The sequence below is a fragment of the Physella acuta genome, unplaced genomic scaffold (assembly GCF_028476545.2).
Source record: "Physella acuta isolate Inbredline_101_S28 unplaced genomic scaffold, ASM2847654v3 ptg001857l, whole genome shotgun sequence".
NCBI lineage: Eukaryota > Metazoa > Mollusca > Gastropoda > Physidae > Physella > Physella acuta.
The window spans coordinates 89,737-104,555 of NW_026733365.1; the positions used below are offsets into that span (position 1 = coordinate 89,737).

A 14,819-nucleotide genomic window follows, 5' to 3' on the forward strand; every position below is an offset into this window, starting at 1 on the left:
GGAGAAAAGAGAGAGAGGGGGGGGTATCGTCCTTAACGTGCTACTGATAGTGTTTTAAAGCAAATATTTTCAGTGTCAGCATTGGTACTGTCGAATTCACAAATTATGAATTACTAAAAAGTAGAAAATAAAACAACCAAATAGCAGCGTATGATACGCAGCGGGTCTGTTCTTATATAATATTCTCTTCATGGAGACCATAGAAAACACCACGCAGCTTAGCCACCACCCTCATCCCCACCTGCCAGGTGATTTATGAATTGCTGATAAGCTGAAAAATAAAAAAAACTAGATGGCCGCGTATACTACGTTGCGGGTCAGCTCGTATAGAATAAATATATTCACACATATAGTCACATATTTAAATAACAGTAAAAAAAAAACAAGACAGAAGTAGTTTCGTATTTTACTCGGATACTGAAATTTGACAATATGCACACATTTTACGGGGAGTTAATATCTAGAGATTCAAGGATTATATTGGCAGTTTTTTTTACCATGGTATGCCATTATTTTAAAAAATGTTTTGGCCATAACTATAAAATTATAGAAAAAAATCATTACATTTCCACCACCAACTTGTAAAAAATAAAATACTTTTTGTGTGTTTTGATCAGGGTTACAACTAACATAAATAAAAATAATGAGATCATTCCATAAAGCACACTACAACAGTGTTGTTGTTGGTAATGGTCAAAAGAAGATAGATTTTTAGCTAGTGTATCCTCATACTCAATTACATGATTAAAATGAGTTAAATTACCGAACTGGTAGATTAAACTTTTATCAATGGTGTAATCTACTAACGCTTATACACAGGACAGATTCACATTACAATAATAAGCATTAGATTATTTTACACAATTATTAGGTGATGGTTAGTTAGTCTTCTTAAAAAGTAATACAAAATCATTGATTATAATTATTACAATATAGTTTGAAAAGTAAAATATTTATGAAATATTCAGATATTTCCTCAAAATATTCTGCACAAACTAATTTATTAAAATTTTTGTTAAATCTTCTAACATAATTAAAATTGAGCATTTAACATACTGAAATCTATGTTCCTTAATTGTGCAAATAAAAGAAATGTAAAAAAAAATAACCACAAAATTGTGATCTTTAATGAATATTTGATCTTTGTTTATTAATCTTTAAAATGAAATATTTATAATAAAAAGTACTACAATTGTAAGTTAAACATTAAAATGTATTTGGTAAATATGAAATCAACTGAACAAATGAAAGCCTAAGTATAGTCGTTCCTAGTGATCATAAATTGTCAATAGCATTTTTTTTTACATATATAATCTCTTTTAAAACAAGTTTTTATCATCTAACAAAAACTTGAATAACCATAATGTACATATACAAGTTAATAACAGTACACATTTTACATTCAACACCACTTTAGAAGAATCACAGAAAAATATGACCTTATATACACAAATTATACTGAGCTTATTCCAGAATTATAAGAATAGGCATTGCAATTAACTTAATTAAAATATAGCCTGATATGAAGTTTAAACAAATATAAAACAGTAGTTTGTCTTGGTCTAATCAGTATAACATTGTCATGTTTTGTAGAAGGAAATCAAGTGATGTGCCTTTCTTTGTTATATATTAAACTCAGTAGTTAATATACTGACATAACTCAAATTTAAAAGCTGCCAGTTAATATCTTGTGGCATGAAAGTTGTGGGGAAAAAAGGATTTAACTAATCTACATATCTACATTTATATTTATCTAATCTTACAATTTAGTAAAGATAAAAACAGTAAATTTGTAAAAATATTGTGGAGATAATTCATACCAAGCGTTTTTTTTTCCAAAAGCGCAGATATTTAAAGAAAATAATATAATATGTTATAAAATGAATTTATTCTAGTTAATCTAGAAATTATTTTTTTAAATTAACAATTCTATAAAATATTGAAAAAAGTAATTGTGGACAAGGAGGTCAATATAAAAAATAAACGTAATGAAACAAACTGTGATTGTCTAAATTCTCAATTCAGAACATTATATAAGATCAAAAATTGTATTTGTGTCTAAGGGCAGACTTATGAGGTAGAGTGTGCAGCAGCCACTGGGTTTATCAAGGACCCAGTATTGTGTTTGTGTGATGTTAATGTGCCACCCAGCTCCAACAAATACCCACCCTGACATGGCACTAGAATATGGTGGCTGGGAATTGAGGACGATGTTATCCCTTAATATGGGAAAGCAAAAAAACAAAACAGGCAAACTATTTATCTGCTTCTTATGATATCTGTACTAAATCATTATTTTTACTTTCTCTACAGGCTTCATTTACAAAAAAACTTATCATAATAATGAGAATGACAGCAATGACTAAAAGTGACATATCTTGACACTAAAGTGGCAGCTTGATTAAAACAAAAACAAACATTTATGTATAATAATGATAATCTCTCTGTATTGATTTCAATTTCTCATCAAAAATATATTTTAAGAAAATGATCAGCCCAAATATCAAATGAAAAAATACTCAATTATTTTGGTAATTTATAATTATAAGTGTAAAATACTCCATTTAGTTAGGTAACTCATTAGTGATACACACAATTTATACATATGTTTAAAACCTTATTTTTAAAATTTAGCATAAAAACAATGACACTGAACATACAAATTCAAATGCCTTGACTTGTTTACAGGCAAACATATCAAGAACGCACACAAAAATTGTATGTAGATTACACACATTTTTATCATTTAGTATCCTCTGCAGCATCTACAGCTACTACATTTTAGTTTAATAAAATGTACTGTCAATACTTTTTGAGTAAATCTACTTTCTACAAAAACAGATATTGGGAAATGTGCCTAGCAAATATTTAAAAAACAAAATCACTGTACTTTATATTCAATTAGGCATCAGGCCAATCCCATGTCTCAGGTTCAAAGCATTCATAGTCGGTGTCATACAAGAAAGAGCGGATATAAGCTTCTTTGTCTGCAGGTTCAGGATAAGCTGAAGCCATGTTGTTGGCATAGACATACTCAGCCAGGCCAGTGGCAATTTTCAAAGAAACATCCTGGATTAGGCTTAGTGGTGGATACAGGCGACCTTCTGCAAGATTCTCGTCTGTTACCAGGTCAGCTAATTTCTAGATTAACAGAAGAAATTAGTATTGCAATTAGAATAGAACTACTCGTTTCAATTGACATTCATGAATGTGTTACTGGTTAGTAAAAAAAGACATTCTAGCAACTTAAAAAACCTAAATCATCTGTTTGGTAAAAAAAATAATTAAAAAAGCTGGTTTAAATCAATGTTCCTATAATGTCCCTTTTTTAACTTACTTGAGCTGCCCTTAGAAAGATCATATCTGAGATGTGTCTTACACCACAGGTCACAACTCCAAGTGCAACTCCTGGAAAGATGTAGGAATTGTTGCCTTGGCCAGGATAGAATGTCTGTCCATTTAGGGTAAACTTGGGGAAAGGGCTGCCACTAGCAAAGACTGCACGACCCTGAAATGAGATTTAAAAAGATAAATACAGAAGCCGCTCCTCTAGCACTTAAATCTATAAACAAAAAATATTTGCATGGAGCTTAAAATTTAGATGTACAAAATTTCAACAAACCTCAGTAACTGTATATGCTTGCTCAGCAGTGCACTCAGACATACTGGTTGGATTGCTTAGGGCAAAAATAACTGGTCTTTTGTTATATTTGCTCATTAAACGAAGAACATTTTCATTAAACGCTCCAGGTGATGCAGCAGCACCTAAAAAATGTATATAAATGTATATATATATGCCTCTTTTGTTTAAATTATTTTCAACAAATACAAGCCCTCAAATCTAGATGGTTGGAGTAAAACAGATGATTATGTAAACTTGGCTTTACTACACATAAATAAAAAAAAATTAAAGTAATATACCGATCAGAACTGTTGGTTTCAAATCTTCCACAATGTCTTCCAGTTTAGTCATGGGCTTGTAATCCTTGACAAAGTCTTTTTTTGGACCACTTATTGGTCCCCCTGCACGTGTCTATAGAGACATTGAAAAATGTACAGCTTAAAACATTTTAAAAAATCGATCAATCTTTTTAAAAATTTTATTTCTGGATTAATTAATTTATTTGAATTAACTTCTAATTACACTGAGAAAAATATCAAGTATACTAACACTAGTGATGAGGCCTTTAGAATCAATAAGCCAAATTTTACTTCTGGCTTCTTCAATTGATATGCCTTTCTCAGTCATAGCTAAGGCTAAGAGATTAGCTATTCCAATTGAAGCCTGTAAATTAAAAAATTCAATTAAAGGAGCAAAGACTACAAACACAAAATAAGCCTTTACAAAGGAAACAGAGAAAAACTATTGGCTCTGTTTTAGATCAACAGAAATTACACCTACAGTAACATTATTGCTTTATGTATTTAAATGATTTCCACATAATTAAACAATTAGCTTTTACATACTTCACCAGCTCCAAGGAAAACAAATTTGTTGTCAGTTAACTGTTTCCCTGTAATTCTGAGACTTGCAAACACACCAGCCGCAGCTACAGCCGCCGTACCTGTATTACAATATAGAAAATGTTTTGAAAACGTCTAATTGTTTTATTAATTTAGCCTCCATAATTGTTTTTATTTTAACAGCAGGCGTATATCATAAATAATTGTTATTTATCATTTATTAAGATAGTTATGCAGAAAAAAAGATTATTAACTTATCTTTTGAAGATGTATAGGCCTACACATAAAAGACTAACATGTTTAAGAAAACTCAAACTATAATTACCTTGAATATCATCATTGAAGGTACAATACTTATTTCTATATTTCTCTAAAAAGCGGAATGCATTATGATTGCCAAAATCTTCAAACTGAATCAGGCAATTATATCCATACCTGAAATTTAAAGTATATAAATGTCATGATTAAATAAATAAAATATCCAATTAGTTAATTGAAAGTAACTGTAAATAAACATGAACATGCAGTAGGTCAAAACTTCTGCTTTCTAAAAAGTTAAGCCACTTCTACCCAGCTTTTTTTTCATTATTTGTTTTTTAAATTTGCTTTATTCAATATCATTTTACGCCAACTGTCTTAATGTAATTTTTAAAATATGAGTAATAATACACCCAATCTCTTTATCAAAAGATGTTGAAATAACATCTTTCTCTGCCTCTTTTCAAATGGGAACTTTCAGTAATTAGTTTACATTTTAGTTTGTAATATTTTTCTTTTTTCCTATTTAAAAGCATGTTATTACAGTTGTACCTCTTTGCAACAGCTTTCATGAATTCATCAATGAACTCATCATATTCAGGACCTTTAACTCTTGGCTGAGCTCTACCAATGTACAGAGGATCCTCATGAAGTTTCTATTTTTAAAAAATGAATTATTTGTAAATGTAGAACTCTGTTCAGTAAGATTTATGTTATTGTCATCTTCAGTATCCAAATTATGTTTGGTCCTCTTTAAGTTTACTTTGAATCAAGACAATATAAAATAATTTTTTTAAATGTATACCTTATTATTTGTTCCAACATCTAGGAGAATAGGAAGACACTTTGAAGGATGAATACCCCCTAAAGCAGTGTAAAGGGAGAGCTTTCCAACTGGGATCCCCATACCATAAGCCCCCAAGTCTCCCAGTCCAAGAATTCTTTCACCATCAGTAACTACAATGGCCTGGAATAAAACAAAAATGCAAACTGTTTTTTATCAGCAAAGGCATTATTTTGTTTTAAATTTTATGGCTGTGGAGTTAGAAGAACTTTAAAAAAAAATTTTTATTACTAATTATGTCTGTTATAGTTTGTCAACAAAAATTAACTTCTATGAGGCAAAACAGACTGCTAAGGATACTACTTTTGAAATATCTTTTTAACAGGACACTTAAATAAAACATTGTACATGCCAATTTTATTATGTATGTTTTTACCCATGTTTTTACCCATGCTGGTTTGTTCTAGTAAAATTATTTCTAAAAAAAAATTGTACTTTAAACAGATGCTTTAGCTAAAGATGTTCACTACATTAACTCAACACAATTCATAATATACCAAAACAATTTACAAAGTGTTTGTCCATTTCTTAATATTTTTAGCTACTTCAGTGTTGAAAAAAGGGGGATAACTGTCAAAACTAAAAGGTGATGTCTTAAAATAATTAATTATAAATAAACATACCTATTTTTAAAAAAACTAAAATGAAACAGGAGCACAAAAGTATTACTTTAAAAATTGATATTGTTGGTAATACACAACATAAAAAGTAAAGGCTCATTATGCTTCTTTTAAAAAATACAATACGTTTTTTTAAACTGGGAAAAAACATTTGCTGAAATAAAGCTCTATAAATAGTATTGCCAGTGTTCTCTTGGATAAATGTTTCAAAAGTATTAAAAAAGTAATTGAAAAACATTGCATTTAGAAACTAAACAAACAAAACTGATTGAGAAGTAAAACAAGTAGGCCTGTAAGATAGCCAAAGAAAACCAATTACCTTCACATTTCTTTCTGGCCAGTTACACAGAATTTCATAAATGTGCCCTTTGTCTTTTATTGAAATAAACAAACCTCTGAATAAAGTTCAAAACAGTTATTAAAAATATGTTAACTTTTACTACACTGAAATTATCAAAATTTATCAAATAAATATTAACATACCTAGGTCTTCGAAAAACAACACCATATTGTTGGCAGGCCAGCCCCACAGTTGGTGTGTAAACTATTGGCATCATCTCTTCCACATTGTTACAAAGTACCTAAATAAGAAACTATCAATAATCAAACATATATAACTAAACAGATTAGTTCATGTTCTTTAAAGATCACCTCTTACCCTCTGATAAGAAAAAGAACAAAAGAAAATTACCTTGTAGAAAAGTTTTTCATTACGATCCTGTAAAGCCATGAGGTAGATAAACCTATCCAAGTCACTACTTCTCTTTGAGAAATTAGTGAGGACACGAATCATCTGTTCATCCATGGTACGAACACACGGTGGGACTAAACCATGAATACCCATCAGCTGTCTTTCTTTCAATGTAAAAGCTGTCCCCTTGGTAAGAAATATTTTAAAATCATAATTATGATTTATTCTATAGTGCAATAAAAGAGCAAAATGGGTGTATAAAGTAAAAATTACTTGGAGTTTAAACCAGTAGTGCAAATAATTTGCTAATAAATTATCCTAAGAATAGATCTGTAAATGTAAACCCATCTCTTCTCATATGGTAATTTGAGAAGAAGGCCTTCAGAACAAATTAAGCTCAAACTGAGAACAGAATTAGCTCAGTGCAGAGTGGTTTAAAATACGCAAGGAATTTCATTTCTTTTATTATACAAGACAAATGTACTAAACTTACTTTGTTCAGTTTTGGGTTTCTCAAGATATCAATTCCTCTAACACGAGAATGATTGATAAGTTCTCTCTTTTGATCTTCATGTCCATCATGCGAGTCTTGTGACTTCTGTCTCAGACAAAGTGCTGACAACTGAGGTCTAAATACATAAATTATAATAAGCAACTATTTTCCAAAACAATTTTATACAAAAGTTATAATAATTACAAATATAATAACAAACATAAATCAACAATCGTCATGGAGTAGATGAGCAAAAAAAATAATCTTGAAATAGACCTAGATCTAGTCCTAGATCTAGGTATTCCTTTTTATTTCAGTATCAACACTTTCATCATGTATTGTTAAAAACATTTTTAAAGGAAAATCACACTAGATCTATTTATCCAGCACCTAAAATCTAGATTCTAGGGGGGGGGGGGGGGGGGTGTCTAAAAGGGATGCCTGGAAGAAACACTGCACAACATACATTCATACATCATTAAGCTAATAGTGCCTAGTAGTAGTAGCCACTAGAATACCCGTCATCCGTTGGATAACTGTGGGTTTCGGGGGTCATCCATCAAAAAACATCACGTCTGTCACTCAGAGGCATAGCGAGCCTTCCCGGCGCCCGGGGACAAACTTTTCGATTTTAACCCCCCCCCCCCCAAGATTTCGATTTTCAACCCCCCCCCTCAAACTTTTGATGTGCACCCCCCCCCCCGCTCAAACTTTCGATTTGAACCCCCCTCAACCTTTCAATTTATTTTTCCAAACCATTTTGGCGCCCCAACATATGTCCCCCCGCCCCCCCCCTTCCCCCCTCCACCTCCCCCCGCCTCCCCTTCCCCCCCCCCCCCCCCGCCTCCCCTCCCGCCCCCCCCCCCCTCCTCGCTACGCTACTGCAGTGTCACTTATCGTCACAAAAAACAGACCCCACATTCAAAAATATGTTTCTTATCTTTTAAAAACACCGAAAACACCGATTTCGGACTATCCCTTCATATACTGACGTCACATGTGACCTACTCAACTCTACTTCACCTGCCCAGTGTCCCGCCAAGTCTCAGACAACATGTTTCTATCGTTTAAAAAACGATTCCAGCCGAGCATGTCTCTGACCACACTATCCTTTCATATGCTTAGGACAAAGAAACAGATGGACTCTACTTCACCTGCCCTGTATCCTGGCAAGTTCAGATAGGCAACTTTATCATTCACATCTAAAAATAAAAATTGAAAAAAAATATCATTGACATATTGGTCTAGAACCTGTGCCACCCACATGAGAGCGGGCTACGCTACCAACTTAGCTATTTACTCGTGACGTCACAAATGAATTTTTATACTATACTTTTGAGTCTCCGCGCATAGATCTAGATATTAGGCTAGTAGTAGTAACTTTCAAATTAAATTTAATCTTAAATTAGCCAAACAAAGATTTATATAAAATAAAGAAGTTCAGAAATTAGCTAGATCTAGATAGTTCTATCTAGATCTATATTCTACGACTCGCTTGCTTAGGTCTTAAGTTTAGTTTTTCTTGCTAGATCTAGATCTAATCATTAGCTACGCTGATAGGCCCGGAGCGAGCATTTCAAAATTACCATATTCCAAACAAAGATTTATATAAAATAATAAAGATCTAAAATAGTTTAGTATATAGAAAATCACTATTATCTAAATCTAGATAGAATTATCTATATTTTAGATCTACGACTGAGCTATATTTAGAATTTACGTTTATAATTTAGCAAAATTCCGGTATAGAAGCAGCGTATGAATCTTAAGCTGCGCAAATACGCCCTGGAGCCAGCACTTCAAAATGTGCATAGTCGAAACAAAGATTTATACAAAATAATAAAGGTCTAAAATATTTTAGTATATAGAAACTCATTATTATCTAAATCTAGATAGAATTATCTATATTCTAGATCTACGACTGGTTTGCTTAAGTCTCGTTTCTTTTTTGGTTTGTATTAAGATCTATAACTAATAAATTTTTGATTTGACCTAGATTTAGATTCTAGATCTAGATCTATAAATAAATAACTTTCTTGGACAGATTGTAGATCTAGAGAAATTTATTGTAAAACTAAATGAAAAAAGACAGTTGAAAATTGATATAAGTGTTGGAACGTAATAAATACAGCAAACGGACGTATTGTTAAAGTTATGACCGACAGAAAATTAGATTTGATTTGACCTAGATTCTAGATCTAGTCTAGATCTATAAATAACTTTCCTTCGACAGCTGATCTTTAGATCTAGAGAAATTTATTGTAAAACTAAATGAAAAAAGACAGTTTAAAATTGATATAAGTGTTGGAACGTAATAAATACAGCAAACGGACGTATTGTTTAAGTTATAGCCGGCAGAAAATTAGCTTTGTAACGCGTGAAACTTTTGAATGGGCCACAAAGTCTATGATGGGGTCCGCCATTTTTATTGTACCAAAAATGTAAACACATCAAGGGACGTCACTATCCCCACAAAGTTTATTCAAAGTATTAACATTTTTAAAAAAATACGGTTAATTTAACTATGAATAAATCAATAAATTAATTAACGTCTTTAAATAAATTTGTGATTAACAGTCTGTCTTAAAACAAAAATTTTTCTCTACCTACATACTATTTTACAGCTTTCCACGATGAGCGCAACCATGCGAGATAGTCGATCAGGCAAACAAACAAACAAATAAATATTCAAACATGTAAACAAACTTGACTTTTAGTAGTATATAGATAATCAATCATAATTTGATAAGGCCTAGGCTAATTATTAGTAATTAATAAGTTTAATAAGGCATTCCATTTTAAATTTTATTTATAATAATATTATTAATATTTATTTAGTAATATTTAGGCCCTACTAAATAAATTACAAACCTGAAATACAGAAATAATATTTTAATAGGCGGACTTACATTTTAGAGGTAACATTATTGAGAATTTTTTTAGTAGCTACCGATGATAGATTCAATGCCATCGTTGCCTGAAGCTTATCTTTTGTTGTAGATTTAGTTCTTTTTTTTAACTAAAATTTATTAATCACAGAACAAATAAGCACTGAAGTAGGCCTGGGTAAGCTTACTCAAAGGGCACCGGTCTATGTAGATCAAGAACTTTAGTAGTAGGCGGTATCGACTCTAATTTTCGTTTCGAGAATCGACTATTTACTTCTAGAGAAAACCCTCCGATAATTATCTATGCATCATCCAATATCTATGGATTTGACTCTATAAATAAATAAACCTAAAGCAATCATATTTTATGGTAATGAATTTAATTAAGTATACAATAACTAGCTAGTGGACCCGTCTTATGAGCGAGTGGAAAACAAGTCATCGCTTGTTAAATATAGTGATTAATACACAGAGATTTTCTCAATTTCTCAATTTCTACGTTTCTTACAGGTCGGTGTAGCTTTTTCACTGCATTGTTGAGTTGGTAATACATTTTGTGTTATTATGTAGGTGAACTACTTTAGAATTTATTGGTTTACTACATTGATAGAACATTGGCTCTTAATCTGGGTTCGATCGAACTACAGAGGTTCAGTAAGTCAGCCTCAGTTCGGCGGAGGTCAAGACATACACCCGACTCATATGATTCACGAACTGATTTTGTCAGTGCAGAAGACAGGATTATTAAGAAGGGTTCGGTAAATTCGAAAATAAACTGATGGGGTTCTGTACCTCCACTAGTTTGCTATCAGAATAAAATTAATAGAATATTAATTAGCTTGTACCACAATTCAGTTTCATGTTGGGATTTTAAAAAATTAAAATATATGCGACTGTATACTAAGCGTATTAGGCTTAGATGTAGATCTAAACTCTATAATTATTATAAATCATTTGGCATTGAAACAGTATCGATATTATTTGGGATCGAAACTAAAGTAACCGTATAACCCACACTTTATTTCGTCCCTGATCTGTCCTTGAACTTTCTTTTTGTTGACACTGTTGAGTGTTGTTTTAGTTTGGGAAGCATTGCACTTTTTTTATTAGGTCAATTCTAGATTTACGTATTTAGAAGCTAATGCTTTTCGTTACAAACTTTTCGTCTAGGCAAGATAAATTGTAGGGGGTAAAAACAAGAATAAAATGAAAAGTATCAATATTAATTACATGCCTGTTTCAATGTATGGCCTTTTTTATTTTACGATTAACAATATTAAAAATATAATGTTTTAATTCGGCATAAGAACAACTGCCCGGCTAGCTCAGTCGGTAGAGCATGAGACTCTTAATCTCAGGGTCGTGGGTTCGAGCCCCACGTTGGGCGAATTTTTTTTTTCGTTCAATGCTATCAATTAAGCAAAATTATTAATTCGGTTTATTTTAAATGGTATCTTAAGCCTTTTGTGGTCTGATGATGCCATGGTATTTTTTTTAAAGACATTTTTCTCATGGAGGGGGGTCAACATTTTCCGGAAGCAGGGTAGCGGATAGTGCTGCGATTTAAAATAGATTGACCAAGTGGTGTTTATTTAAAATTCTAATTATTTAGTTGTATGGTTAGTGGAATAGTGGTGCAGGCAGAAACCGCATTCGGACTGTAGCCATATTATTTCCTAAAATTCAGTTCGGTAGGCTATATACCAGTGTTTCTTCCAGACAGTGGCGTAGGCAAGGGGGAGGGGGGGTGTTATGGGGGGGGGGGGGTCATAACCCCCACCATAGACCCCTCGGTATATATATATAAAGTATGAGGGGGGGGGTGCAAATCGAAAGTTTGTCCCGGGTAAAAATTTGACTCCCACCCCATGAGACGATCCTGGCTACGCTACTGCTTCCAGACTTTTTTCTCCCGGGGGGGGGGGCACTTGAAATTTTCGGGGGGGGGGGGGGGAAATCGGACACTGTATATATATTTTCTATATAAATTCCATTTCGTTCGGGGGGGGGGGAGCGCCCTCCCACGAACGAAATGGAATTTTAATAATGTCAACCACACATTTTTGCGCCCCCTTTGGGAGCGCCCTAGGTGCAGTGTTTCTTCCAGACTTTTTTCTCCGGGGTGCACTTGATATTTTCGGGGTGGCGGACAACATTTTCGGGGGGGGGGGGGGGCGGACACTGGTAAAAGTATATATTATTTATATAAATTCCATTTCTTTCGGGGGTGTGGGGGGGGGGGGGGTGGTAGCGGCGGCAGAGAGCTCCCTCCCCCCCCCCCCCCCGGCCGAAGAGATGCCTGGGTGACCGCCTAGTTTGCCTTGTTTGTACCGCCGACACTACTCCTCCCTATAACGAAGGCTCTCAAATTACAGCTATTAGAAATAGTACGCCCGTGTGGCTTGGTGTCCACTACTTCTAAATTATGAATGCCATTACCACTGAAATTTATGCTCTTAAAGTATCTAAAACCTTGGAGTTTTTTTTTTTTAATTCACTAATTCTGTTTGGTGTCATTACTTAATATAAGCGGGCTGTGTCTGTCCTTCCTTCCTTCCTTCCTTCCGTCCGTCCGTCATCGCTATAGATTTTGGGACTATAAAAGTAAACTACGCACCATGCTGTGCTTTTCAGTGCACCGCAGTGTCTTATTATAAGTATTAGAGTAGGGTTTGTTTATATAGCGGCATAGAGATATTTTATAATTTCCACTGTTTGTACAATTTTGCATAACGTAAAGAGAATATTAAATACACGCACATTGCTAAAACATATTAAAAGGATCAATGTCAAATATAGTTTTCTTTAATATTCCTAGAAAAAGTGGATACATTTTAATAACATAATAACTGTAGGTTAGAAAAATCTAATTAAACTGTTTAGTAATTTTGCCAAGGGAGGTATTTTACAAATAAATTGAACTCACGCTAAAAATGTGAATGCAGAATCTGCAAGAAGGAATAATTGTTGGAATAATATAATTAGCAAAATGTGAATGCAAATTATGCAGACGTGTAAGAGTACATTATTGTTGGAATATTATAATTAGCATTGATTGATAAAAGGCTATTTTTTATTTATTTTATTCACTGAATGTAATGTTTACTACTTATAATTTTTAATCAACTATTAAGCACTATTATAGACGCGTCATCACGTTCATTTGGTGCGAAATGGTTTTAGTTATGAAACTCTATTGTAAATTTTTAAAATTTAAAGTACTGGGAAAAAAATGCGTGAATTGATAAAGTGATATAATATGGTAGGTAAAACACGGATATTTTAAATACTGCTGGGGGTTTTATAGGAGAGGCGTAGAGAGGGGGGGAACATATGTCCCCGGTTGCCGACCTAAGGGGGCGCCAAAGTGGGTTTAAAAAAATGTGCGGGGGGGGGGGTGGAAATCGGAAGTTTGAGGGCGGTGGGAGGGTGCAAATCGTAAGTTTGAGGGGGGGGGGGGTCAAATTGAAAGTTTTTCCCCGGGCGCCGGAAAGGGTCGCTACGCCTCTGTTTTATAGTCATTCACTGTGTCAGACGCGTCCGGCGGCGCTCGGGAAGGGCGCGATTTGGCGCTACGGGCTAGACTGTGAACAATATGCCTTTATGATTGAATTTAAATTGTGTTTATGTTATGAGTGTTGTGTTTGTTTTTTCTTTTGTGTTTTTTTTTTCGTTCGTTTGTGTTGTGTTTAGTTTTGTTCTGTTCCCCAGTTGGTACATTTAAAAAAGATTTACCGTGGCGGAGCACGGGATGCAGCTAGTTACTTAATATAAATGTGATATTACAAACATCAAAACTTTACACTTGGTGTTTGTTAATCTTGAGCAAGTTGCACTAGAAAGCATTTTTAACACCATAAAGAATAGTGCGTTTGCTTACAAACACGTCACTACTTTTCATCATGGCGTCGCACACACGATCAAGGATTTGATACCATTTTTGATTCGATTTATTAATGAAATCGTGTAAGATTCTATTTATCAAAATAATATAAAATGCTTTCATCCAGAAGACTTTATCGTAAATGTAGGCATATCGCATTTAACGCAAAAGAAACAATAATAAAAGCTGTAATAACTAAACTAGATCTAGATTATAGATCTTTTAAAATAGCCCCCCCCCCCCCCCCCATTTAATGTCAGTGTCTCCTAAACATAAGTAATCAGTGATCTAAAAGGAAACAAAATAAACAAACAAGTTAATAAAAAGTCTAGTGACAATTTAAGCGCAATTTCCTTAATTAATTTTTTGTGACCGAACGAAAGGATATTTTTGAAAACTTTCTTCGGCAATATTGTTCTAAATTATGGCAGGAATCGATTGGTAAATGTTTCAAGTCGCTAAGTGGTCTGGTTGCCGAGATATGGGCCAAAAACTGCATTTTTTTTAGGTTTTTTAGCTTTTCCGGGAAATCCAGGAAGGAATTCCGGGAATTTTTTTGGCCACAATCATACTCGGAACTTGCTTAACATATTTGCTTTTGGAACTAGTCCTCGATATTGCTTCGTTGAGGAGGGGATACGACTTAAAGCTGCGAACACACATCGGACACACATCCAT

At 33.4% G+C, this 14,819-nt stretch overlaps 1 protein-coding gene and 1 non-coding gene across 2 annotated transcripts; one reads left to right on the forward strand and one right to left on the reverse strand.

Annotated features, from left to right (window-relative positions):
* Nucleotides 1–396: 396 nt before the first annotated feature.
* On the reverse strand, nucleotides 397–10,482 carry LOC131930846 (NADP-dependent malic enzyme). Its single transcript, XM_059287502.1, has 14 exons — nucleotides 10,280–10,482; nucleotides 7,371–7,506; nucleotides 6,878–7,063; nucleotides 6,670–6,767; nucleotides 6,506–6,581; nucleotides 5,528–5,689; nucleotides 5,275–5,378; nucleotides 4,790–4,899; nucleotides 4,468–4,565; nucleotides 4,172–4,285; nucleotides 3,922–4,033; nucleotides 3,623–3,765; nucleotides 3,338–3,508; nucleotides 397–3,141 (listed from the first exon to the last, which is right to left on the reverse strand). Exons 1-14 carry the CDS (start codon nucleotides 10,339–10,341, stop codon nucleotides 2,902–2,904), a joined length of 1,812 nt encoding a protein of 603 aa, XP_059143485.1. The 5' UTR covers nucleotides 10,342–10,482; the 3' UTR covers nucleotides 397–2,901.
* A 1,090-nt stretch (nucleotides 10,483–11,572) lies between these two features.
* Nucleotides 11,573–11,645, forward strand: Trnak-cuu (transfer RNA lysine (anticodon CUU)). Its single transcript has one exon. It is a non-coding gene; the product is annotated as a tRNA-Lys (tRNA).
* Nucleotides 11,646–14,819: the final 3,174 nt, after the last annotated feature.

Coding starts and splice junctions, on each gene's coding strand:
- LOC131930846 (XM_059287502.1), bottom strand. CDS start 10,341: ATGGCATTGAATCTATCATCGGTAGCTACTAAAAAAATTCTCAATAAT. Junction 4,034..4,171: donor CTAAAGGCCTCATCACTAGT/GTTAGTATACTT, acceptor ATGTCTCTATAG/ACACGTGCAGGGGGACCAAT. Junction 3,509..3,622: donor AAGCATATACAGTTACTGAG/GTTTGTTGAAAT, acceptor ATCTCATTTCAG/GGTCGTGCAGTCTTTGCTAG.